Here is a 24,230-nt window from a genome sequence, read left to right as displayed (position 1 = left end):
AATGACCTCAGGCTTCTCAAGAGTACTCCTAGAAGCCAGAAGACCAAGGGATAAATGCCTTCAAAATTCTGAAAGAAAACTATTTCCAGACTAGAATTTTTTGCCAGGCCAAATCACCAATTCATGTGAGAGTAGAAAAAAAGGTACTTTCGACACGAAAAGCCTCAAAAAATTAACCTCCCACTCACTTTTCTCAGGAAGCTGCTGGAGGATGTGCTCCATATAAACAAAGGAGTAAGCTAAAAATGTGAAAAATGGGGAGATGCAACATGGGAGAGCTGCAAAGGACTGATGGTGAAGCTGAAACTGCACAACTCAGATGGGACTCAAACCCACCAAAACTCAGATTGGGACTTGAACCCACAGGCTGGGACTCGAATCCAGAATCCACTGTCGTTTAATTGAGACCACACACCTGGTCTCAGGATCTAGTGAAGCTCAGGTTCTTTATGTCTCATCCCAGAAGGAATTCAGCAAGAGCCCAAGTGATAGGTAAGAAGTGGATTTATTTAAAGAGATACACATTCCGTAGACAGAATGCGGTCTGTCTCAAAAGGCGAGAATGGCCCCGAAATATGGGGTGGTTAGTTTTTATGGGCTGGGTAACTTCATAGGCTAATGAGTGGGAGGGTTATTCCAACTATTTGAAGGAAGGGGTGGGGATTTCCAGGAATTGGGCCACCGCCCACTTTGTGGCCTTTTATGGTCGGGCCTTGGAACTGTCCTGGCACCTGTGGGTGTGTCACTTAGCTAATGTATCAATATTGCAATCAGTGTATAATGAGGCTCAAGGTCTACTGGAAGTCAAATCTTCCGCCATCTTGGACCTAGATGGTTCTAACCAGTTTATGTCTTATCCTCAAAGGCTATGCCAATAGCTTTATTGCTTTGCCAGGCAAAGGGGGACAGAACCGGCTATTGCCCTTGAAACTGTGTGTCCCAACCCAGGAGGGTTTGGTGAGGAGTTTTATAGCAATGGTGCAAGGACAGGATTGCTGATAAGGATCAGGGTGTGTGCAGGGCCTGTATTCCTTTAATCTGGTCTCAGGTGAGCTTCTGTGGTTGAGTTTCTCCTGTTGAGCTTCTGTGGTTTCTTTAATCTGGCCTCAGTTGGTCTCCTGATCTTCTCTGAAGAATGCTTCATCAAGTAGTTAGCATTTTCCATTTTGGGGGGGTTTTAGTTACGCAGAAGAGCTCAAAGATACTGTTATGCATATCCCTTGAGACAGAACCAGGACCTGCCGCAAGGCTGCACTGTTGTCTCCTGGCTGCTCCTCCCTTGTCTCTGCATCCCTTCCCTTCCCTGATTAGCAGCTGTTTGAAAGGGTTCCGTGCCCAGGAGCCCCACAGGGTCCTCCTTGGCTTCATGACTTGTTCAAGGGCAAGCACTGCAGCCAGGCTTAGATCACAAAATGACTTGGGCCAGAATGGTTTCTCTTATGTCAAAAAAAGAAAAGTGAAATCTGGTTCTTTTCCTCCGGGGACCCCCTACCCTATCCGAATACAGAAGCTGCGTGAGGCTGCCCTGGTGATTGCAGGACTTTACCCAACTGGTTCACACGTGGACTCGTAACCAGTGCCTCCCAGTCCATTGCCATTGTGCCAGGGAAATGGAAATCTCCAAAGGTGTATTCCTGAGGTCTTCTCAGTCATATTGTCCTTAGTGAGGATCCCTTCACTGCATTCAGCCTTGAAAGTGGGTCTTGGAAGACAGACGGTGGGGAGACAAGAAGGAAGCAGCCCAGGAGTTCAAGGTCATGATGGTCATGAGCAGGTTCCACAAGCCCCTAACACAGAAGGTAAGCACTTTACACAATCACCTGATGTCCGCCCTGCATCTGTACCTTGTGCACATGTGTGGCTGGCTGCTATTCCCAGCCAAAATTTATGATATAACAGTTCCTGAGGGCAGAGACTCTGACATAGTGCTTCATATATGGTGAGACAGTCACTTCCAAAACAAGTTTTTGCTTGAAATGATGATAGTTGTTCTAGAATGACACTCTGTAAAGTGTTGATAGAATGGGATGTTAATTACTTTTATAGCGTACAACCCCTAGAATTAAATAATTTGTCAGTATAGTGGTCAATATCCTTGAGGGCAGCTCCAACTGAGGAATCACTCTCCGGTGGCCTGACTGTATCAGTCTTAACTAAGTGCCCCAAAGAAGGGGACAGCTTAGCTGAGTTGGGGGAAATTGGACGTAGGAGATTGTGGTTCAGGGAAGGAGAGGAAGAGGTAAACTTAGATGTCAGAGAGACCTAGGGTTAAGATAATGCTGCAAAGTTTAAAAGTGACTCTCCTGAAACTGAAACCACACAACTCAGATTGGAACTCAAACCCACTGTCTTTTTTTTTTTTCTTTTCTTTGTAGGTGTATAGATGGTGCTTTTATTGTTGTTATTATATTTTTAATAGATCTTTATTGGAGTATAATTGCTTCACAATACTGTGTTATTTTCTGTTGTACCACAAAGTGAATCAGCCATATACATACATATATCCCCACATCCCCTCCCTCTTGAGCCTCACTCCCACCCTCCCCATCCCACCCCTCTAGGTCATCACAAAGCACTGAGCTGATCTCCCTGTGCTATGCTGCTGCTTCCCACTAGCTAACTATTTTACATTCGGTAGTGTATATATGTCCACGCTACTCTCATTTCACCCCAGCTTCCCCCCACCCCCATGTCCTCAAGTCCATTCTCTATGTCTACATCTTTACTCCTGCCCTGACACTAGGTTCATCAGAACCTTTTTCTTTTTAGATTCTATATATATGTGTTAACATACGGTATTTGTTTTTCTTGTTCTGACTTACTTCACTCTGTATGACAGTTTCTAGGTCCATCCACCTCACTACAAATAACTCAGTTTCATTTCTTTTTATGGCTGAGTAATATTCCATTGTATATATGTACCACATCTTCTTTATCCATTCATCTGTCGATGGACATTTAGGTTGGTTCTATGTCCTGGCTATTGTAAACAGTGCTGCAAAGAACATTGTGGTACATGTCTCTTTTTGAATTATGGTTTTCTCAGGGTATATGCCCAGTAGTGGGATTGCTGGGTCATATGGTAGTTCTATTTGTAGTTTTTTAAGGAACCTCCATACTGTTCTCCATACTGGTTATATCAATTTACATTCCCACCAACAGTGCAGGAGGGTTCCCTTTTCACCACACCCTTTCCAGCATTTATTGTTTCTAGATTTTTTGATAATGGCCATTCTGACCAGTGTGAGGTGAAACCTCATTGTAGTCTTGATTTGCATTTCAAGTGATAATTATAATTAGTGATGTTGAGCATCTTTTCATGTGCCTCTTGGCCATCTGTATATCTTCTTTATTGAAATGTCTATTTACGTTTTCCACCCATTTTTTAATTGAATTGTTTGTTTTTTTGATACTGAGCTGCATGAGCTGTTTGTATATTTTGGAGATTAATCCTTTGTCTGTTGTTTCATTTGCAAATATTTTCTCCCATTCCGAGGGCTGTCTTTTCATCTTGTTTATGGTTTCTTTTGCTGTGCAAAAGCTCTGAAGTTTAATTAGGTCCCACTTGTTTATTTTTGTTTTCATTTCCATTATTCTAGGAGGTGGGTCAAAAAAGATCTTGCTGTGGTTTATGTCAAAGAGTGTTTTTCCTATGTTTTCCTCTAAGAGTTTTGTAGTGTCTGGTCTTAAATTTAGGTCTTTAATCCATTTGGAATTTATTTTTGTGTATGGTGTTAGGGAGTGTTCTAATTTCAATCTTTTACATTGTCCAGTTTTCCCAGCACCACTTATTGAAGAGGCTGTCTTTTCTCCATTGTATGTTCTTGCCTCCTTTGTCATAAATTAGGTGACCATATGTGCATGGGTTTATCTCTGGGCTTTCTATCCTGTACCATTGATTTACATTTCTGTTTTTGTGTCAGTACCATACTTTCTTGATTACTGTAGCTTTGTAGTATAGTTTGAAGTCAGGGAGCCCAATTCCTCCAGTTCCATTTTTCTTTCTCAAGATTGCTTTGGCTATTTGGGGTCTTTTGTGTTTCCATACAAATTGTAAATTTTTTTTTACAATTCTGTGAAGAATGCCATTGGTAGTTTGATAGGGATTGCATTGAATCTGTAGATTGCTTTGGGTAGTATAGTCATTTTCATGGTATTAATTTTTCCAGTCCAAGGACATGGTATATTTCTCCATCTGTTTATGTCATCTTTGATTTCTTTCATCAGTGTCTTATAGTTTTCTGAGTATAAGTCTTTCACCTCCTTAGGTAGGTTTATTCTCAGATATTTTATTCTTTTTGTTGTGATGGTAAATGGAATTGTTTCCTTAATTTCTCTTTCAGATTTTTCATCATTAGTGTATAGGAATGTCAGAGATTTCTGTGCATTAATTTTGTATCCTGCAACCTTATCAAATTCATTGATTAGTTCTAGTAGTTTTCTGGTGGTATCTTTAGGATTTTCTATGTATAGTATCATGTTATCTGCAAACAGTGACAGTTTTATTTCTTCTTTTCCAATTTGTATTCCTTTTATTTCTTTTTCTTCTCTGATTGCTGTCTAGGACTTCCAAAACTATGTTGAATAAGAGTGGTGAGAGTGGACATCCTTGTCTTGTTCCTGATCTTAGTGGAAATGCTTTCAGTTTTTCACCATCCCACTGTCTTTTAGAGATCACACACCTGGTCTCAGGACTTAATGAAGCTCAGGTTCTTTATGTCTCATCGCAGAAAGAATTCAGTGAGAGGCAAAGTGATAGGTTATAATTAGATTTATTTAGAGAGGTACACATTCCATAGACAGAATGTGGTCCGTCTCAAAAGGTGAGAGTGGCCACAGGGCATGGGGGTCATCTCAGAAAGTGAGAGCAGCCCTGGGAGAAACACACTCCACGGAGTGTGGGCCATCTCAGAAGACGAGAGACCCCAAAATATGGTGTGGTTAGTTTTTATGGGCTGGGTAATTTCATAGGCTAATGAGTGAGAAGATTATTCCAATTATTTTGGAGAAAAGGCAGAGATTTCCAGGAATTGGGCCACTGCCCACTTTTTGGCCTTTTATGGTTGGCCTCAGAACAGTCATGGCACCCCTGGGTATGTCATTTAGCTAATGTATTACAATGAACGTATAATGAGGCTCAAAGTCTGCTGGAAGTCGAACCTTCTGCCATCTTGGACCTAGTTGGTTCTAACCAGTTTTTGTCGTGTCCTCAGTGGCTATGTCATTTTTATAAAGATTGTGCCCTTCCCTCCTTTTGCAAAACTATTCCCCCCCCCAGCAGATAGGACTGGCTACCCTCTTACCCTTTTTCTCATCAAAAGTTTTCAATTAAAATTTGAAACTATGATTTTTATCAAAGAAATCAGTGATAGAGTTGCCACCTAAAATAACCATATGCCCAGTTATATTTGAATTTCAAATAGACAACACATAATATTTTAGTATAAATGTGTTCTAAATATTGCATGGGACTTACACTAAAAAAAAATCATTTTTTATCTGGAATTCAAATTTAACTGGGATTCCGATATTTTTATTTGCTAAGTCTGACAATGCAAGCCAATGAGACACAGGATTCATTTCACAGAAGTCCACATTACAGCTCACATCCATGGAAATACCTTTAAAGAGACACAGCCTTTTATTTGCACACACCAGACCACAAAATGCAGATAATAATTCTTTAATGTGATTCATGTTATTTTGATGACATTTGGGTCAAACTCAGATTCAGAATTACTGGCCTCATTGGCTACTTTTTTTTTTTTGCGATACGCAGGCCTCTCACTGTTGTGGTCTCTCCCATTGTGGAGCATAGGCTCCAGACGTGCAGGCTCAGTGGCCATGGCTCATGGGGCCAGCCGTTCCACGGCATGTGGGATCTTCCCGGACTGGGGCACGAACCCGTGTCCCCTGCATCGGCAGGTGGACTCTCAACCACTGTGCCACCAGGGAAGCCCTCATTGGCTACTTTTATCTGTGTAACAGCTGAAGCTGCCTGCACAATAATGATCTTGGGTCTGAGCTGAAGCGTTAGAAGCCCTGTCTTCTGAAGTATTTGGCTCGTGCAAGTACACCATTGCAGAAGTCACAGCTCAGGTCCTGGCTGCTTCGGGTGTAGTCACAGAGTCCACCTGGAATTTGTGAGATGGGTTAATGCCAAGCCCACAGCCCCTCGCTGTGGCAGGGTGCTCAGCAGTTAACTCAGGTTCTCTTTCCTAGTTGCTTTTTAGGAGGCAACTGAGGTTTGGGAGAATCTGCTGCAATGAATTATGTTTGTACCTATTCACTCCATGCTGGGAAACCAACCCATGGGTTACACAAAGCTCTCAGGTGCTGGTCAGGGGTCCAGGTTGGAAACCTCCTCTGGATTTCTTTGATTCTAACAGTCAGGACCTCAGTCATCTGGGAAACCTGGGCCTTGCTGATCCAGGAGGTGGGGCATGAAGGCCAGGGTCCTGCAAGGAGAGAGGCAGAGGGTGATGCAGCTTCCTGGGCTCAGGGCTACTTTTTCATTTCCCTTTTTCTCTCCTGCCCTTTGGCAGAACCATCGCCACCTTCAATCTTCCTGAGGATAAATAGTAAAGCTACAAGTTTAGGCAAAGGAAGGGACGAGCAGACATTTCACAGCTGTTTTCAGGGTAATGGTAAGAGGCAGAGTTGGAAAACAGAGGTGACAGATGTAGCGTAGGGACCGGTCTGATGCCCTCTTTCAGTGCTGCTGATATAGCAGTCTGTATGTAAGCAAGATTGTGTTAAGTTGCTGGTCTTTCAATTTCAGATGCATTTCCAATATCCTGCGTTTGTGCTGTCCTCACAATTGCTGATTTTGATATCAAATTTGTGTGCAGATGATTTCCTACCTTTACTGTATGTTTATCTTTACCGGTGAGCTTTTCCATTTGTAATTTCTTTGTTTCTAGTTGTGGCCTTTCTTTTCCACCTAGAGAAGTTCCTTTAGCCTTTGTTGCAAATCTGGTCTGGTGGTGCTGAATTCTGTTAGCTTTTGCTTGTCTGTAAAGCTTTTGATTTCTCTGTTGAATCTGAATGAGAGCCTTGCTGGGTAGAGTATTCTTGGTTGTAGGTTCTTCCCTTTGATAACTTTAAATATATCGTGCCACTCCCTTCTGGCCTGCAGAGTTTCTGCTGAGAAATCAGCTGAAAACCTTATGGGAGTTCCCTTGTACATTATTTGTTGCTTTTCCTTTGTTGCTTTTAATATTTTTTCTTTGTCTTTAATTTTTGTCAATTTGATTACTATGTGTCCTGGCATGTTCCTCCTTGGGCTTATCTTGCCTGGGACTCTCTGCACTTCCTGGACTTGGGTGACTATTTCCTTTTCCATGTTAGGGAAGTTTTCAGCTATTATCTCTTTGAATATTTTCTCAGGTCCTTTCTCTCTCCTCCTTCTGGGACCCCTATAATGTGAATGTTGGTGCATTAGATGTTGTCCCAGAGATCTCAGACTGTCCTCATTTCTTTTCATTCTTTTTTCTTTATTCTATTCCAACACAGTGATTTTCACCATTCTGTCTTCCAGCTCACTTATCTGTTCTTCTGCCTCAGTTATTCTGCTACTGATTCCTTCTAGTGTATTTTTCATTTCAGTTATTGTATTGTTCACCTCTGTTGTTTGTTCTTCAGTTCATCTAGGTCTTTGTTAAACATTTCTTGTATCTTCTTGATCTGTGCCTCCATTCTTTTTCCAAGATTGTGGATCATCTTTATTACCACTACTGTGAATTCTTTTTCAGGTAGATTGCCTATCTCCACTTCCCTTAGTTGTTCTTCTGGAGTTTTATTTTGTTCCTTCATCTGGAACATATTCCTCTACCATCTCATTTTGTCTAACTTTCTGTGATTGCAGTTTCCTCCACAGGCTGCAGGGTTGCAGCTTTTCTTGCTTCTGCTGTCTGCCCCCTGGTGGATGAGGCTGTCTAAGAGGCTTGTGCAGGCTTCCTGGTGGGAGAGACTGGTACTTGCCCACTGGTGGGTGGAGCTTGGTCTTGTCCCTCTGGCGGGCAGGGATGTGTCAGGGGGTGTGGTTTATTGGACAGCTGTGTGTTCAGGAAGACTTTAAGCAGCCTGTTTGCTGTTGGGTGGGCCTGTGTTCCCACCCTGTTAGTTGTTTGGCCTGAAGCATCCCAGCACTGGAGCCTATAGGCTGTAGCGTGGAGCCAGGTGTTGGTGAGAAAATGGCGGCCTCCAAGAGGGCTCACACCAATGAGTACTCCCCAGAACTGCTACTGCCAGTGTCCTTGTCCCTGCAGTGAGCCAGAGCTGCCCCCCACACCTCCACAAGAGACCCTCCAATACTAGTAAGTAAGTCTGGTCCAGTCTCTTATGAGGTCACTGCTTTTTATCCTGGGTCCTGGTGTGCACAAGACCATGTGTGCACCCTCCAAGAGTGGAGTTTCTGTTTCCCCCAGTCTTGTGGAATTCCTGTGATCAAATCCTGTTGGCCTTCAAAGCCAGATTCACTGGGAGCTCCTCCTCCCATTGCCAGACCCCAAGCTGGAGAGCCTCATGTGAAGCTCAGAACTTTCACTCCTGTGGGAGAGCTTCTGTGGTATAATTATTTTCCAGTTTGTGGGTTGCCCACCTGGAGTGTATGGGACTTGATTTTATCATGATTGCACCCCTCCTACTGTCTCATTGTGGCTTCTTTGTCTTTGGATGTGGGGTATCTTTAGCACTTTTTTGTTGATGGTTGTTCAGCAGTTAGTTGTGATTTTGGTGTTCCCATAAGACGAGGTGAGCTCATGTCCTTCTACTCTGCCATCTTGTCTCCTTCACCCAAAGTTCCTTATAGTCCCAAAATTCCTTGTAAAATTTAAAAAAATATTTGTTGAATGGATGGTTCAAGAAAGAAAGGAATGAATGTAAGGCTGGCCCTATCTGAGAAGTTTTTAGAATTCAGAGCCAGGAAAAAATTTGCTTCTCTTGAGGAACTATGCTTCCTACTTTTCTTTGTCCAAAAAAAAAAAAAAATTGCCTTTTCCTCTTTGCCCCAGTTGCAAGGAACCTTAGGACCGAATCTGAAATTCAAGCATGGCAACGATGTCAGCCTCAGTGGTTAGCTGAGTCCCATCTCCTTGATCCCAGTGTTGCTAGTTTTGTATTGAATTACATTAGTTTTACATTGGTAAATCACGTCAATGCTTCTGTAGAATTATATGGTCTGTTAATAAATTCAATAAATATTTCTGGTGAAAGAATTTTTATAGAGGAACAGTGAGCATTTTTCAATGGTATGGATTTACAGTCTGGCCCAAGCAATGCTTCTGTAAGTCCACCCCACATTCTGCAGAGCCCCCTCCTTTTGTGAGGCACCTGGCAAGAGGCTGCTTGTCAGTGGCTGTTAGCAACTCCAGGATTTGTTGAACAGCTTGGGGGGGAAAAGAACATTTTCCACTGCATTTTTTTTTTCCACTGCAGTTTTAAGTATCAGAAGTACCACTATGTTCCCATGCTTATCTTTCCCATCTCCAAGGTCATTTGGGAAAAATGCAACACACTCACTAGTAAAGGCAAGAAGGCCCAGAAGTAGCCACAGCACAGACATATTGATGACTTGGCACTACGGATCCTAAAATGATTTTAAAATAGAAATTAGCTCAAAGATGTGAAGATATCAATTGTTGTCATAACATTAGGTAGTGTTTCTATGGAAAAGTGTGAAAAGAATGAATGTGTGTCCCCCTGTCTGAACTAAGAAAATTAATTATTTGAATCATAATGAAATAAGCCAGAGCAGGACATGTGCTCCATCCATCCTTTTAATTAGCTTAAAAATGACGAGACTCCTGCTCAGCCCACAGGGACTCAACATACTGTCGAGTTACCAAATACAGGTTCTTTCAAGAAACCAAGATACTTTGATTCTCAACACTGAGAAATATGGTGATCTGACTGCAGATCTTGAAAAGCCAGTTTCTGATGCATGTGCCTTATCCCAACAGCCTCTTCATTATCAAAAGGTAATACCAAAAGTAGAATTTCTTATCAGTGCTTCTCTTACTTTGGGTTCTTTTTCCTTGAGTTAAGAGGAAAGGTTACGCTTTCCTGGGTGCCTTGCCATCTTTGCTTTGGTTAGAAGAAGGAGCTGGAAGACATTCCCCACTGCTCTAAGCCCCCAGCCTGGGAATCTCAGACCCCTTTGGTCACCTTGAGCTATGTTTCCCGTTCTCCCTCTGTAGGACTCCTAGGCAGGAACAAACCTGGGCCAGAGCCTGGGGAGACCAATAAACAGGCTATTTCCACCAGCAAAGTCAAATCCTCACGAAGTCAGGTCATGATAGGGGTCCAGGATTGAACTCATAAGGGGGTCAGCAGACAAGAGATCGGACAACTGGTCACCATCAAGCACTTGCTCTCAAATACTTTCTCATCCCAGCTATTCCTCTAATCACCTTCCTCGTGTACAAAGAGCCCTGGTTCCCCCACTAGCTACCAAATGAATATACAAATGCCACCCAGAATAGCTTGCCGCTGACCCCAGGGGATGTCTGAGGAGCCAGCCACCTGCCCCCAAAGCCTCCACCTTCCACGAGCCCCTTCTACTGCTGGCTGCTCCCATCATCTCCCTTGGTCAGCGGAGCTTGGCTACGATCCTTTTGAGTTACTACTATCATTACAAGTGGGATGTGTGTATAAATATGTACTCGGCACTTTCATAATGCTTTTCTCATCTCTTTTGTTTGAAGGTTAGTATTGTGGGTGGTTCCTTCCAAACACCCAGGAAGAGAATATGTCAAGATGAAGAAGAGGTATTAAGGAAGTCATTTGAATTAACAAAAAGCCATGCTTTTTGTTTTTCTTCCCTACAACATTGAGATAGTCTATCTGATTTCCCTTAGTTGAGTAGAAAATGCCGTGCCCAGTCCAGAACACCAGAAAGATACAGGAACTTTGCATTTTAGCTGTGTTTACAGGAACTCTCAGATTCAATCACCTAACAGGAATCACCCACTGAGCCCCTAGCACTGAATGAGAGAGGACACTCCGTCCCAGGAAAAAGAGCAGAGAAAGAGCCATGTAGGTACAGGAAAAGCTCATAGTTTCATGAAAGTGTATATTTACAGAGGCTTCTCACTGGCTTTATGGAAAGGACCCATCCGAAAAAAGGACTGCTTGCAACCAGATGCAAAGCCCGGAGCATTTTACTCTTTGTACTGCTTTTCCAGGGGAAAAAAATTCTTCTTGGAAACACAAGTGGAAAAACTTAGCTTTTATTGCAACATGAAAGCTCGTTTCATTTTCCAGGCATGGAGCTAAATGTCTGTATTGCGTAAGCACTTGAATGAAAAGAGTCTGTGTAAATACATGTGCCAATGACTTAGGAACACAGAGTTACTTTGTTTGTTTTTTTTCAATTACATCAGGAAAGAGCAAGAAGGGACAATAAGACATCAACGTAGCGTATCGAAGGAACCCAAACTCTGTGACCCAACTTTCCAGGTGCCAAAAAGGAGACTATGTTCAGAAGGGAGTGTTGAGGCGTCACTGGAGTCTGTGTGGGGAGAGTCCATCGGTCACCCAGGACCGATCCGGTCAAAGCCCTGTGGCTTCAGACACTTGGAACCATTATCAAAACGTCAGGTCAGTCCAGCACTGTGTTCATGATGCCAAGCACAGCATCCCTCTTCTCCCTTTCTGGAGAGCAAAACTGTGACAGACAGCATGGGGGTGTCAAGGTGGAGGGCACGCTGGAAACTGACAACCTGAACACCACTTGGGGCCAGTTCAGGTTCCTGGTGGCCTCCACGCACCCTGCCTCCACTGAGCACTTTGTAATTCTCAAAGCAGTGTTTAGATTTGTAAGGTGTCATGGACTATTTCCTCCTCAGTTAAACAATGTTTCTGGAAAAGATGGAAATAAAGGTCTTTGTTCTTTGTAATTCTCTCACAAGAGAACCCCCATTCCTTTTCCATGAATGTTCTCCCAGATTATCCCTACAAACCTTGAACCACAGGCATCCTAGGTCCTTAGGGTCCTCCGACCAGCCTGGAAAAGTTGCCGTGTTAACATCCTAAGGTGCTGGGAGATGGAGGTGGCCCTGCCCCATCGTGCCCCACCCCACTTGGTCCTGGAAGGATTGAGGACTGCTCTCTACACACACAACAGGCAGGTCTCTTCTGCTCCACGTTGTACTGTCACCCTGACCCTGGTTTTATTGCTAACTCAGCTTTCTTGCTTGCTCCCTATGGACTGAAAGGCCTTTCCAGTAGCATCACATCTTAGCCATATCCCCTCATGCTCTCCCTCCTCACACACACCCTAGCATTGCCCCGCAGACTGCTGTGCACCAACAGCCCTTAAATGAAAACAACAGCAATGACAGCCACATACATAAAATGTTTCTGCCACTAGGACCACATTTTCTTGAGAAAAATCTAACTTTCTAGAGTCAGATATAAGGCTCCTTTTAAACTCACTTTTTGCAGAGTTGCATTTTCACATGGTCCATGAAAATATATATTTACTGAATTTGGATTGTGAGCAAGGATTGCCAGCCTGGAAGGTTCGATCACCTCTCTTCACTCTCTGCAGGCAAATCCTTTCCTGGTTGAGAGAAACCTGGGAAGGAGTTCCTTCTCTCCCTTCGACCTCTGTGCCTGCTTTCCTCACTTTGCCCATCTGGGATTCCCAGAGTTGGGAACTCCAGGAAGGCTCCTCTCCCAGTGCGAAGACTGTCCCAGGAATATCCCGTTCTGAACAAAGATCAAATCTAAGAGACCATGGCCTCTCTTCCATGCAAGACTCCTGAAGCCTTTCTAGCCTTTGACTCTGCCAAGTTTAAGCTGTTAGACTTGTTGGCCTTAGATCTTTCACAGCCTCCAGAGAAGATAGGAGTTTGTTATAGAGGCGTCACTTAAGGTGGGTGGGGTTAATGAAATAGGAGGGAGCCTGAGGGTGGGGGAGAGGTTACATCTGGAAAAACATAAACACCTCTGTCCTTTGGCTTTGAATTCACAAAAAACACATCTCATATGGCCTATAACAGTTCCCATTAAATGCACACATGTTTCTGTTCTCCCATTCTTTCTTTCGCCCATGCTCACAAATCCAAAAGTAACTATATACTTAAATTAAAAGAAATCTAAACATGTATAAGTATTATAAATAAAAAATCATTCTATCATCTACATAATCTTTTATAACTTGTGTTTTCCTTGCAAGGTTCTTGAGTTTTCTCTGACTCCAACTTTTCTTATTTACTTAGCAGCAGAGACACAGTCATTATCAGTTGATCACCATATCCTGGATTTTTCATGCTAAATAGGCCTGAGCAGAGTTCCACCGCTCACCTGTTTTCAGTGAGTTCTTGTCCTTAGAGACCATCGGCCCATCACCCCTTATATAGAGTCCCTGGCCTGCTGCCTCTTTCAAAAAGTGTTGACCTCACCCTCTTACTAAGAGATTTATGACTGTCTTACTTTAGTAAGTAATCATCAATTATAGTAATTATAAATTATAGTTATTATAGTAATTATAGTAATTATAAATTAATCATAAATTATAGTAATCATCAAATAATTATAAAGACTTTGAACTTATATAGGGCCTTTTATTCAAGAACGTCCTGACATTTTGCAAACATTAAGCAATATTGTTTCCTGCCACACCTCAGAGGGCAGATCCTAGTTATATTCATTTTGACATTTTCTAGTCCTACACTTGTTTTTATTTGCACCAGTTTCTGGGAATGGGGCCAGGTAGGAAGGAAGGAAGGGAGGAAGGGAGGGAGGGTGGAAGGAACTGAATCTGGAATGTTAGAAACTCTTATTCTTCATGTGTATTTCAGGCAAGCAGAGCCACACCTTAGGTTGAATGATGCTCTTTTATACACCTCTAATGCCTACAGTTTGTTCCTAAATGTCTACCCCAATAGATACTTCAAGAGGGTTTATATGAAATTTCCAGGAAGGACTCCTTGCCCCAGATTGCCCAAGGGATGAGTTCCACAATTAAAAGAAGGAGCCTCCTCAACCACCACGCCCTAGGCCGCAGCTCTGCTGAATGGCTTGATCTCCCCCAAGCAGCCCCGTCATTTGCTCTCTGCCTATGGACAGGCTCCTCCCTCTGGCAGAAATGCCCTCGGGGACATTGTGTGTCCCCCCCCCCGAGGGACTGTGTGTCATTTGTCTTTACAACCCTAGCACCTAACACCCTGCCCAACACATATGAGATCGCAATAAAACCCATGGAATAAATGGGTTGCGCATTGGCTGACCTGTTGCTAATCTGTCTCCTCTGCAGCCCCTGCCTTCTCCCGGGTCCTCTGCCCTGCCACACCTGGAATGTGTGAGAGCAGTGAACTTGGCGGCTTCATTCATGACTGAGTCCTCAGAGACCAGATCAGAGCCTAGCACGTTGTGTGTGTGCGGTAAATATTTGTTGAATCCGTCAATGCATGAAGAATCTTCAGTCTCACCCAGCGAGGTTCAGATCGGTCCTCCAGCCCCGCGTCCCAGGTTGGTTTCCATGCTGCCTGGTAGGTATTTCAGCCTGAAAACATCTTGAGAGCAAGGACTGGGTCTTTTTTCCTGTATCCCCTAAATGGCACATAAGAGGTATTCAGTAGATGTTGATAGAATGAATAAATGAACCAAAGGATATTTATGACTTGGGGAAGTCACTGACTCCGTATTTGCAGCTCAGACTTTGGGGACTGGGATTTCCTAGTTCACTCCCCAAGGCGTAGATGGTGAGGCTACGAGAAGACAGGGCACTCTGAGCAAGGATCCAGACCCAGAGACCAGGAGTTCCTGAACTTTACATTTGGGGAGAGGGTGTGAGAATGCTGGTCTCCTCTCTGTTGTTGGCAGAGTTGGGATAAAAAGCAGATAAATAATGTACCCCACTAGAAACCATGTCCCTACCAAACAGTGGAATCCTTTCTCTTTATTTTGTCTACCAAGGTGTAGCACACACCAACGACAACTCAAATTTATTAGAGTGTGTGAAAACTCGGGAAGGCCCTGGCCCCATCTGCAAAAACACCACGTCACCAGGGCCAATCAAACCCAGTGCCGAGGACGCACATGAGCATCCTGGAAGTTTCTTCCCTGGTTGGCAGCCAGGATGTTGCCTGGCAACAGCTCCACGGAAATGACGCACACCAGTGCCCTCAGGCTCATTCAGTCCTCAGCTGCTCTGTGTGGACAACCTCCCTTTCAAAGACCTGGCGGACACTCAGTGGGGAAGCTGGGGCGGAGTGGGGGTGAGGGCGGGTATTGAAAAGAAAGCTTGTTGCGCCTGTTCTTAAGTGAGACTAAATATTAGAAACAGCTGAAGAGATTCCCTGCCCTGCCCCATGCAATTCTGACAACAATTCTGAGGTGTGTGTTTTTTTCCACCCCAAGCAGTTCTGTGAGTCCTATAATTTAACTCAATTCTGACACTATCTACCTGGAAATCGTATCAGATCCCAAAGATTAAGGTCTCAGTCCTATAAGACTTCCCTCCACCCCCATCTCCAACTTCAGAAGCCAGTTGTAAGTCCAGGTTGCACCTGGGCTTCTGACCTACCAGCTGTAGATCGGAAGTTCCAATGACCTCTTCTTGGGTTCCATTAATTTGCTAGAATGGGTCACAGAACTCAAGAGAACCTTATACTTACAGATTACCTATTTATTTCAAAGGATATAACTCAGGAACAGCCAGATGGAAGAGAGGCTGTAGGGCAAGGGATGGGGAAAGGGTGCAGAGCTCCCATGACCTCTCTGGGACTGCTCTCCCCACATCCCCACATGTTCACCAACTCAGAAGCTCTCTGAACCCTCTCCTTTTGGGTTTTATGCAGGCTTCATTGCAGAGGCAGGATTGATTAAATCATTGGTTATTGGTGACTGAACTCAAGCTTCAGCCCCTCTCCCCTCCCAAGTAGAGGGGTGGGATTGAAAGTTCCAACCCTAAAATCACCAGATTGGCTCCACTGGCAACCAGCCCCCATCCTTAGGGGCTTTCATTAAAATAGCAAAAGACAACTTTATGGTTCTCATCACTTAGGAAATTCTGAGGGTTTTAGAAGCTCCGTGCCAGGAAGGGGACAAATGGAGGGACCAAGCTAGGAACCCAGGCTTAGGCTAAGAGCCAAACCTGTTTCCCCCTAGATGCTGCTCCAGGTGGCATTTGGTCCTGAAGTTATGGACAGTCTCTTTTAGTCAGGGGCTTCCTGGACTCTTCTGTTCAGTCTCTGCCCTACTCAGTGTTTGACCTTTCCACCACTGTCAGTCCTGAGTGGAGCTCCTGTCTTTGGTTGCTATTCATGTCTCTGGGAAGTGGCTTCTCACGGACCCTGCTGATTCTTCGATGACTTCTAATTCCTCCCACCCTAAGAATCCTCATGACCTAAGAGGGCATTTTCCAAAAAGCCTCCTGGACACTGCAGAAAAAATGACAGATATGTACTTTTGTGCACGTCAGGGTCCAGGAATGCTCCTTGTGGCATTTTATAAGAGGTGGCTGGCTGGATAGGGCAGATGCTGTGTTGTGCTCTGCTAATATTTCCCGGGGGAAAACCTGGCAGCTCTTCTTGCCCTCCCCTGAGGAAGGACACACAGGCTGGTCCCAGACACAGGCTTGAGGTGCAGTCTAACAGAATGTACCCCACAGATACCAGGTGCAGCCTACACTCACTTAGTGGGCAAGCTGAAGAGGGCTTTCCTGTTTCCACATCCTGGAAAGCTCTCGTTAGTGTTTTTCTAAAAACGAAGGAACTGATCTGATCAGATGTTCACCTATAGAACCTTCATACTCATTTCAAGAGACCCTACAGTCATATAAGCCTTATCACTGCTCTTTATCATAGATTATTCAAAACACCAGGAACAATAAAATCTATGTGATTTTTTTCATACATTGAACACAGAATTTGTGGATGATTTTTTCTATTTCTTTTCACAGTCTATGATGCCATCCTCAGAAACAGAAGTCTACATGTAGTCAAGCATTCTCATTGCAAAAGACCATATCTTCTAGTTTTCATTAAGGTCAATGTGACAGTGGAAAGATACGATTGAATTTTCAGCATGGCAAAAGTTTGACTACCTAAAACTATCAGATGGAAAAAGGTGCCTTGTCTAAATATACTGCTGGTTGCTGAAAGGAAAGCTCAAAGCCTTGCTGCTTTTCTTGTCAGTGATTGCCAGAAGAAGAGGAGTATTTTGATCAATCTTGCTCACAAGACGCCTCCTGCCAGCTCTGGGGTTCAGAAAGAATTGACTTATTCTTAATAGTCAAACCCCAGTTCATTGAGAGGTTCTACCATGTTTGCTTTTTTCAGGGGGGGGAATCTTCTATTTTGCATTCCTCCTTTTTAATCTTTGGCTTGGCACATCCCTAAGTTGTGAAATCTCCTTGTGTGTTAAGAGCAGTGTTTTAATACCAATTTATAAACATGCGAGTACTTATATAAATTTAGACATGTAAATGCATGTCTCTTATTGGCTTTCCTCTTACACCTAATAAAATCTCCAAGAGAAATACTTTTCAATTGTCAAAAACTTCTATTACATGGACCTGAAACTACTTTTGCCTGAAAGTATGATGATCTATGAATGAAGGCTGGATCTTTAATTTGTTTCAGATTACTTCTAGTTTACATGAAGAAAAAGAATAATTGGGGATTTGAATTATGAACCAGACATAGGTACTTTTGTATATTTTCTATTTATATTCACATGATGCCTTTTCTCCAATAAGTGTGAAATAAAATATTGACCCCGTGTAACAAATACAATACAAAAACAAGGCAAATAATAAATGCCTAGGCTGACTATGGAGAAAAGCAATTCCAGGAAGCAAGTAACAACCGTATTCCTTTTAAAATATTTCTGTCTGTCCATTAAATAAGTATTTACTTAGTACCCACATTGTGCCAACCACTGGGTTTATGCCAGGAATAAAAAGTTGAATAAGACACAACCTCTGCCCTCAAGAAGCTCACTGCCAGGTATTTACTGATATTTTTCTGACTTCTGTTGGGCCAAGGGGCTAAATTGCTGGTTCCCCCCTGCAGCAAACATCCAACCTCTCATGTACAGACCATAAAACTCCATAGGATCCATTAGCCACCCTGAAACAAACTGATGAAGTAACTCTAAGTAAAGTTCTTTATTGTCCACAGGCATAGAAGTGTGAGACCAATAAAACTGTCTTATTCAGGAACCAGTAAAATTCGTAGATGCTGTGACTCATGCAGTGTCTCAAATATCCCAAATGTGGAAACCTGCCCAAGGGATCACCCCGTCAGACCTCACAGTGGTCGATCACTCCCCAGGGTATCAGATACTTTCACACATGCTATAGGAGTGTCCTTATGATGTATGAAGCAGGCGTAATCATTACCCATATTTTACAGTTGAGGAAACTGTGATCCTCAATAATGAAATGACTCAGATGACCTAATCAGGTCAGGTTAGGTAGACTTGTTTGCCTACAATTTTATGTCCTGGAACTCCCCAGAGAGGACAGAGTTCCTCTCTTTAATGGAATCTCTGGGAGTACCGTGATTTGGGATTCAGCATCAGTCAAGGACACAGAAGTTTGCCTATTATGTGGGGAACAATGGCCCACCATGGCTGTAGAGAGGTGATTGGCCTCCGGTGGTGGCTGGGATCCCAGGGGTATGATGCTTCCCTGGCAAGGCTGAGGAGATTGCCATTGGTCAGGGAATGCCATTGGTCAGGTAAGGGAATGGACCACTGTGTCCTGTGCCTTGGGGATTTGCATTCAGGAATGGAGGATGTTGGATGCTCTATCCAGTCTCTATAGAAGAGCATGGAACTCCCAGGGGTTGTTACCCAACATCAGATCACGGGGGAAGCCTAGGTCATGGAGTCACCAATATCAGGTCCGGGGTGACCCTGGAAAATCTGAGATGGAGGCTTCTCTAAGTAGTAGGATTTGTGGCCTTGAGAAATGAAGACCTGAGTCTTGGGCCCTCCTCATTAGCAGCCAATAATTCCAAGCCATCTAGGGCTTCTGAAATAGTAGCTACATGAGCAACCAAAGGGAATAAGAAGGTCCTATGGTCTGCAGATAATCCCTTGAGAATAACTGCCTTGTGTCTGCATCAAAAGGAGTGTGCTCAAAGCTGGCTAGGGCTTCCCATCCACTGGTTCTGAATTAAGTTTAACTTAGGCTGAGACGCAAGGATTGGCTGTTCTATCTTGTGATTCCCCCAAATAATATTATTATGGCATCCACTCGACTTGTGGAAATGAGTGTGTAATTGTGTTCAATTCTAAAATTTCTATTTGATTCTTGGTATCTTTTAAATTTTTTTTCTTTTGCTGAGACTTTCTATTTATCTGCTGAGACTCTAATTTTTTGTTTGTTTCAAGGGTGTTTGTAATTGTTTGTTGAAGGATTTAGAAATCGTTGTCAGAGAAATCTAACATCTGTCTTCTGGGTATGGGCATCTACTGATTGTCTTCTTTCATTCAGTTGGAGATCTTACTGGTTTTGGGTATGAGTGATTTTTAGTTGAAACCTGGACATTTGAGGTATTATGTTATGAGACTCTGGATCTTATTTAAACCTTCTCTTTTAGCTAGCTCCCTCTGACACTGGTCCAACAGGGGAAGAGAGAGGTGCTATGTCCTTTTTTTTTTCTTTTTGGCCATGCCGTGGCATTCGGGATCTTAGTTCCCCTGACCAGGGATTGAACCCATGCCAACTGCAGTGGAAGCTCGGAGTCTTAACCGCTGGACCACCAGGGAAGCCCCAGAGAGGTGCCATGTCTTTCCTGCTAGGTGGGAGTGAAAGTTCAGGCTCTCTACTCAGTTCCACTGACACCCAGTGGGTGTCGTTACTGCTGTGCGGGGGTGGGGGGTTGGTTCCCAACCAGGCCTCCGTTGACATCTCCCCAGCTGGGCAGATTAAGGGTGCCCTGCTGCTCCCCTGGCATTGGGTGCAGGTGGCCTCATTACCTCTGGGTGGTAAAGTCCTGATTCTCCATTAGACCTGCTCAGAATCACCTCTATTGGAGAGAGGTGCTTATTACTGCCAGGTGGTAGTGGAAGTCCAGGTTCCTCACTTGGTCCCCAGTGACACTGCGATGAGAGCAGGACATTCATTAGCTGCTTTGGGATGAAAGTACCAGCTCCCTTCCTGACACCACAGCATAGGGAGGAATTGGGGCCCCTTGTTACAGCCTGGCGAGGGGGGAAGTCTAAGCTCCCCGTTCAGCCTCTGTTGCTGGGGGTGGGGCCACAGTTTTGCCTCTGGTGTTTGGATAGACTTGAGCGGTGATCGTCTAAAGTTTGTCTGTCCTGCTAGGCTTCTCCTTTCCTGGTCCTTTGGTTAGACACAGCAGGCTTCTGTTGAGGTCTCTTGGGGGAGGGGAGGGACTTTTTCTGGGCCCTTAGGTGTTCCCAGGTTAGTGGCTTCTTCAACTTCAAGTCTAGCATATATGAAGCAAAAAACAAACAAAAGGAAAAAAAAAAACAAAGCAAGAGAAAACAAAACCCAGGGAACTCACTGCCATGTCATTCTTCAGGTCCTGAGCCAGTCTGCCTTCTTCTCTCAACCTTACAGTTTTCTTATGTTTTTTTTTGTTTGTTTTTTGGTTTTTTTAACTGAAGTATAGTTGATTTACAATATTGTGTTAATTTCAGGTGTACAGCAAAGTGATTCACACACACACATGCATATATATATTTATATAGCTGAATATATATAAAAGAATATATATAAAGATCCTTTTCCCTTAAAGGTTGTTAAGATATTGACTATAGTTCCCTGTGCTATACAGTAGGTCAGTGTTGGTTATCTATTTCATGTATAGTGGTGTGTATATGTTAATCCTAACTTCCTAATTTATCCCTCCCCCCCAACTTTCTCCTTTGATAACCATAAGATTGTTTTCTGTGTCTGTGAGTCTATCTCTGTTGTGTAGATCATTTCATTTGTATCACTTTTTTAGGTTCCACATGTAAGTGATATCATATGATGGTTGTCTTTGTCTGGCTCACTTCACTTGGTATGATAATCTCTAGTTCCATCCATGTTGCTGCAAAATGTTTTTTAAAATATATAAGGTCCAGGGTTTTTAGTTGTACTTAGAGGGAAAAGTAGGGAGCAGAGTGTCTATTCTACCTTCCCTGAAGCAAAGTCCTTCATTCACTTGCTTTTGAAAGAAAGGAAATTTTTTTCACATTAATATATTTTCCAAAAGGTACTTTATTATTTATTTATTATTTGGCCATGCCACGGGGCTTGCAGGATCTTAGTTCCTGACCAGGGATCAAACTCAGGCCCCAGCAGTGAAAGTACTGAGTTCTAACCACTGGACTGCCAGGAAATTCCCAAAAGGTACTTTTTTTAAGCACCTTTTTTTTTTTTTTTTTACGTGGGCCTCTCACTGTTGTGGCCTCTCCAGCTGTGGAGCACAGGCTCCAGACGCACAGGCTCAGCGGCCATGGCTCACGGGCCCAGCCGCTCCGCGGCATGTGGGATCTTCCCGGACCGGGGCACAAACCCGTGTCCCCTGCATTGGCAGGCGGACTCTCAACCACTGCGCCACCAGGGAAGCCCTAAAAGGTACTTTTTTAAAGCTTATTTTCACACTTAATATTATATTGCTAGGACCCATCCACATTGTGTATAGCTGCATTCCAGGCTTGGATGATTTCCAGTGCAGACTCGTGGTCAGTGCCCTGTACTGCCAGTGTAAGGCTGCCAGGTTCAGTTAACTGGCCACCTTGCCCAGTCCTCGCAGCCATGGGCCCTCCAGAGATGATCCATGACCACACAGCACAAACCCCATTGGTGGTGTTTTCATGGTCGCTCATTCCCCTTTTCCTTCAAAGATGGAGATCTGGGGAACCTTGGGTGCCCACAGTGTTAAAGATGCAGGGGACACGGGTTCGTGCCCCGGTCCGGGAAGATCCCACATGCCACGGAGCGGCTGGGCCCATGAGCCATGGCCACTGAGCCTGCGCGTCCGGAGCCTGTGCTCTGCAACAGGAGAGGCCACAACAGTGAGAGGCCTACGTGCTGGAAAAAAAAAAAAAAAAAGAGCAATAAGCCATGAATGTGGCCACTGGGGCGTTTGGAAATGACTTAGAAGGGTCGGGCCTTCCCAGTAAGGCCTGGAGAATCTTCTAAATTCTCCAGAAGAAAACTACCAAAAGCTGATAAGTGTTGCTTTACTGGGAAATTAAGCTACAGTTTGGCTGATTTTATGATGTGGATCCCTAACAAAAATCAGGGAGGCTCTATTTTTAAAGGAGTAAAGATATGTGTGTATATATATATGTTTTCTGTTTGATCTTAAATGCACGAAAAAGTAGTTAAGCTCAGTATTGGCTTATAAATCATGAAATGTAACCTGGCCCATCCACACTAAAGACCATTTAAAAGTACCTGGTTATGAACCTATTTCTACTTCTCTAAACACAGACCCCCTGTATCAAGACTCCTCAGGTCATATCTATAGCTTCTAGAGTTCATCACAGTTTATAGCCCCCCTGGAATTTCAATGTTAAATATCTGATTTACACCTTTTGCTTGTGAGTCGAAACTCTAAATGCTCTTTTACCTCTATTATCCAGTAGCAAAATGATGCAGATATTACAACAAGTCAGACAGAACTGGGAGTCACTCCTTGTTCTACTGCTTTCTGCCACATGATCTTGGGCAAATTTCTGAGTCTGTTTCCTTGTCTGTAAAATGGGGCTAAAAACAGTACCTGTTTCCTAGGGTTGTTGTGGGGATTGCTTGAGAGAAAATATCTGTAAAATGTCACCACAGTATTAGCACAATTAATTTATCACAATGCCTGACCTATAGATGTTAGTTGTCATAAAGGAAAAATCCAACCATCATAAATTTTGAGAGATCTAATTGGCTTTATTCAACAATTCATGAAGCAATTCACGAATCGGACAGTCTCCAGTCTAGCAGATAGAAAGGAGCTCCGAAGAACCGTACAAGGTGAGAGATTTTTATAGACCAAAGTAAACAGGAACAAGGAAGTTATCCTGGGCATTTGCTGATTGGTAAAAGCAGGGCTATTCCCTTATATGGAGCAAAGGAAAGTCTTGGAGCAGGTTAGCTAACTTGTGCTGAGCAGGCAAGCACTGATTGGGTGACCTGACCTTTCCTTTTACGGGAGAGCTGAACACAGAAAAGTAGCAGGAACCACTCCATCTTGGGCCTAATCAGGTTACTTTAACAGTTGTTAAGTAAAAACAGGTTGTTGGGAAGGTTAAATGGTATATAAATAATAAAAACATCTAGGACAATGCTAGATGCACATGTATATTCTATTTCTTTGGAGCAGTGGCTTTCCATGGCAGGTCGTTAGAGCCTCTTGGAGAGCTTTAAAAACATCAAGATGCCCGTGCCATATTCCAGGCCAATTACCTCAGAATCTCTGGGGGTTGGGCCCAGGCATCATTACTTTTTGAAGCGCCCCAGGTGTGGTGGGCAGAACAATGGCCTCCCAAAGAAGGCTGCATCTTAATCCCCGGAACCTGTGACCTGTTTTCTGGATGTATGTTACCCAGCTGAAGGGAATCAGGGCAGCAGATGGAATTAAGGTTGCTCATCAACTGACCTTAAAATAGGCAGAATATTCTGGATTATCCAGGTGGATCCAGTATTCACAGGGGTCTTTCAATGTGACAGTGGGAGGCAGACGGGTCAGTGTCAGAGACTCTATCAGGCCTTGACGCTCATGAAGACAGAGAGAAAAGGGCCCCGAGCCAAGGAATGAGGCAGCATCAAGAGGCTGGGAAAGACAAGAAAATGGATTCCCTGTAGAGCGTCCAGAAAGACCACAGCCTTGCTGACACTTCAATCTGAGCGCAGTGAGAGCCCCGGACTTCTGACCTCCGGAACTGTAAGGTAATATATTTCTGTTGTTTTAGGCCACCAAGTGTGTGGTAAGTTTTACAACAGCAACAAGAAACTGATATATGCAACCAAAGTTAAGAACCACTGCAAAAAGCAAAAGAAAGCCCCACTGCTGTAGAGTTTCTGTGGGCTCTCAGCCGTCATTTGCCGAAATCTTTCTAAGAGTGTGGCTTTGCCTGAGAGGAAGGGGCTTGTCTCGACTGTTTCCGGTTCTTTTTTATTTCTAAATTTTAAAACTTGAGATATGATTTATGTATACTATGGGAATTCCACTCCACGGTGGTCCCGTGGTTAGGACTTTGTGCTTTCCCTGCTGAGGGTGTGGGTTAGGGAACTAAGATCCCACATGCTACATGAC

At 43.7% G+C, this 24,230-nt stretch overlaps 2 protein-coding genes across 25 annotated transcripts in view; one reads left to right on the top strand and one right to left on the bottom strand.

Annotated features, from left to right (window-relative positions):
* MRPL30 (mitochondrial ribosomal protein L30) overlaps positions 1-24,230 on the top strand; it is a 123,034-nt gene that overhangs the window by 65,827 nt on the left and 32,977 nt on the right. For 9 of the 24 annotated variants that reach the window (XR_007470989.1, XR_007470988.1, XR_007470978.1 and 6 more), the window contains 6 exons: positions 198-492; positions 1,508-1,799; positions 9,815-9,980; positions 10,707-11,601; positions 14,264-14,478; positions 16,913-17,496. The gene's annotated coding sequence lies outside the window, so the exon portion shown is untranslated. Of the gene's footprint in view, positions 1-197; positions 493-1,507; positions 1,800-9,814; positions 9,981-10,706; positions 11,602-12,553; positions 12,881-14,263; positions 14,479-16,912; positions 17,497-23,644; positions 23,859-24,230 lie in introns of those variants that run through there. The other 15 variants (XR_007470987.1, XR_007470982.1, XR_007470981.1 and 12 more) reach the window with 12 other exon arrangements.
* On the bottom strand, positions 5,668-12,566 carry LYG1 (lysozyme g1). Its single transcript, XM_033401807.2, has 4 exons — positions 12,439-12,566; positions 9,523-9,589; positions 6,291-6,458; positions 5,668-6,134 (listed from the first exon to the last, which is right to left on the bottom strand). Exons 2-4 carry the CDS (start codon positions 9,563-9,565, stop codon positions 6,034-6,036), a joined length of 312 nt encoding a protein of 103 aa, XP_033257698.1. The 5' UTR covers positions 9,566-9,589; positions 12,439-12,566; the 3' UTR covers positions 5,668-6,033.

Source organism: Orcinus orca, chromosome 13, assembly GCF_937001465.1.
Source record: "Orcinus orca chromosome 13, mOrcOrc1.1, whole genome shotgun sequence".
In the NCBI taxonomy this organism is placed as follows: Eukaryota; Metazoa; Chordata; class Mammalia; order Artiodactyla; family Delphinidae; genus Orcinus; species Orcinus orca.
This window is presented reverse-complemented; position numbering and strand designations above follow the sequence as displayed.

Bases quoted from the DNA above. Each gene is read 5' to 3' on its own strand.
- LYG1 (XM_033401807.2), bottom strand. From the start codon at position 9,565: ATGTCTGTGCTGTGGCTACTTCTGGGCCTTCTTGCCTTTACTA. The intron at 6,459-9,522 runs GTGAGTGTGTTG...CTCTCCTTGCAG, and splicing joins GGGCCTTCTTGCCTTTACTA to GACCCTGGCCTTCATGCCCC. The intron at 6,135-6,290 runs GTGAATAGGTAC...CACAAATTCCAG, and splicing joins GGTTGGTTTCCCAGCATGGA to GTGGACTCTGTGACTACACC.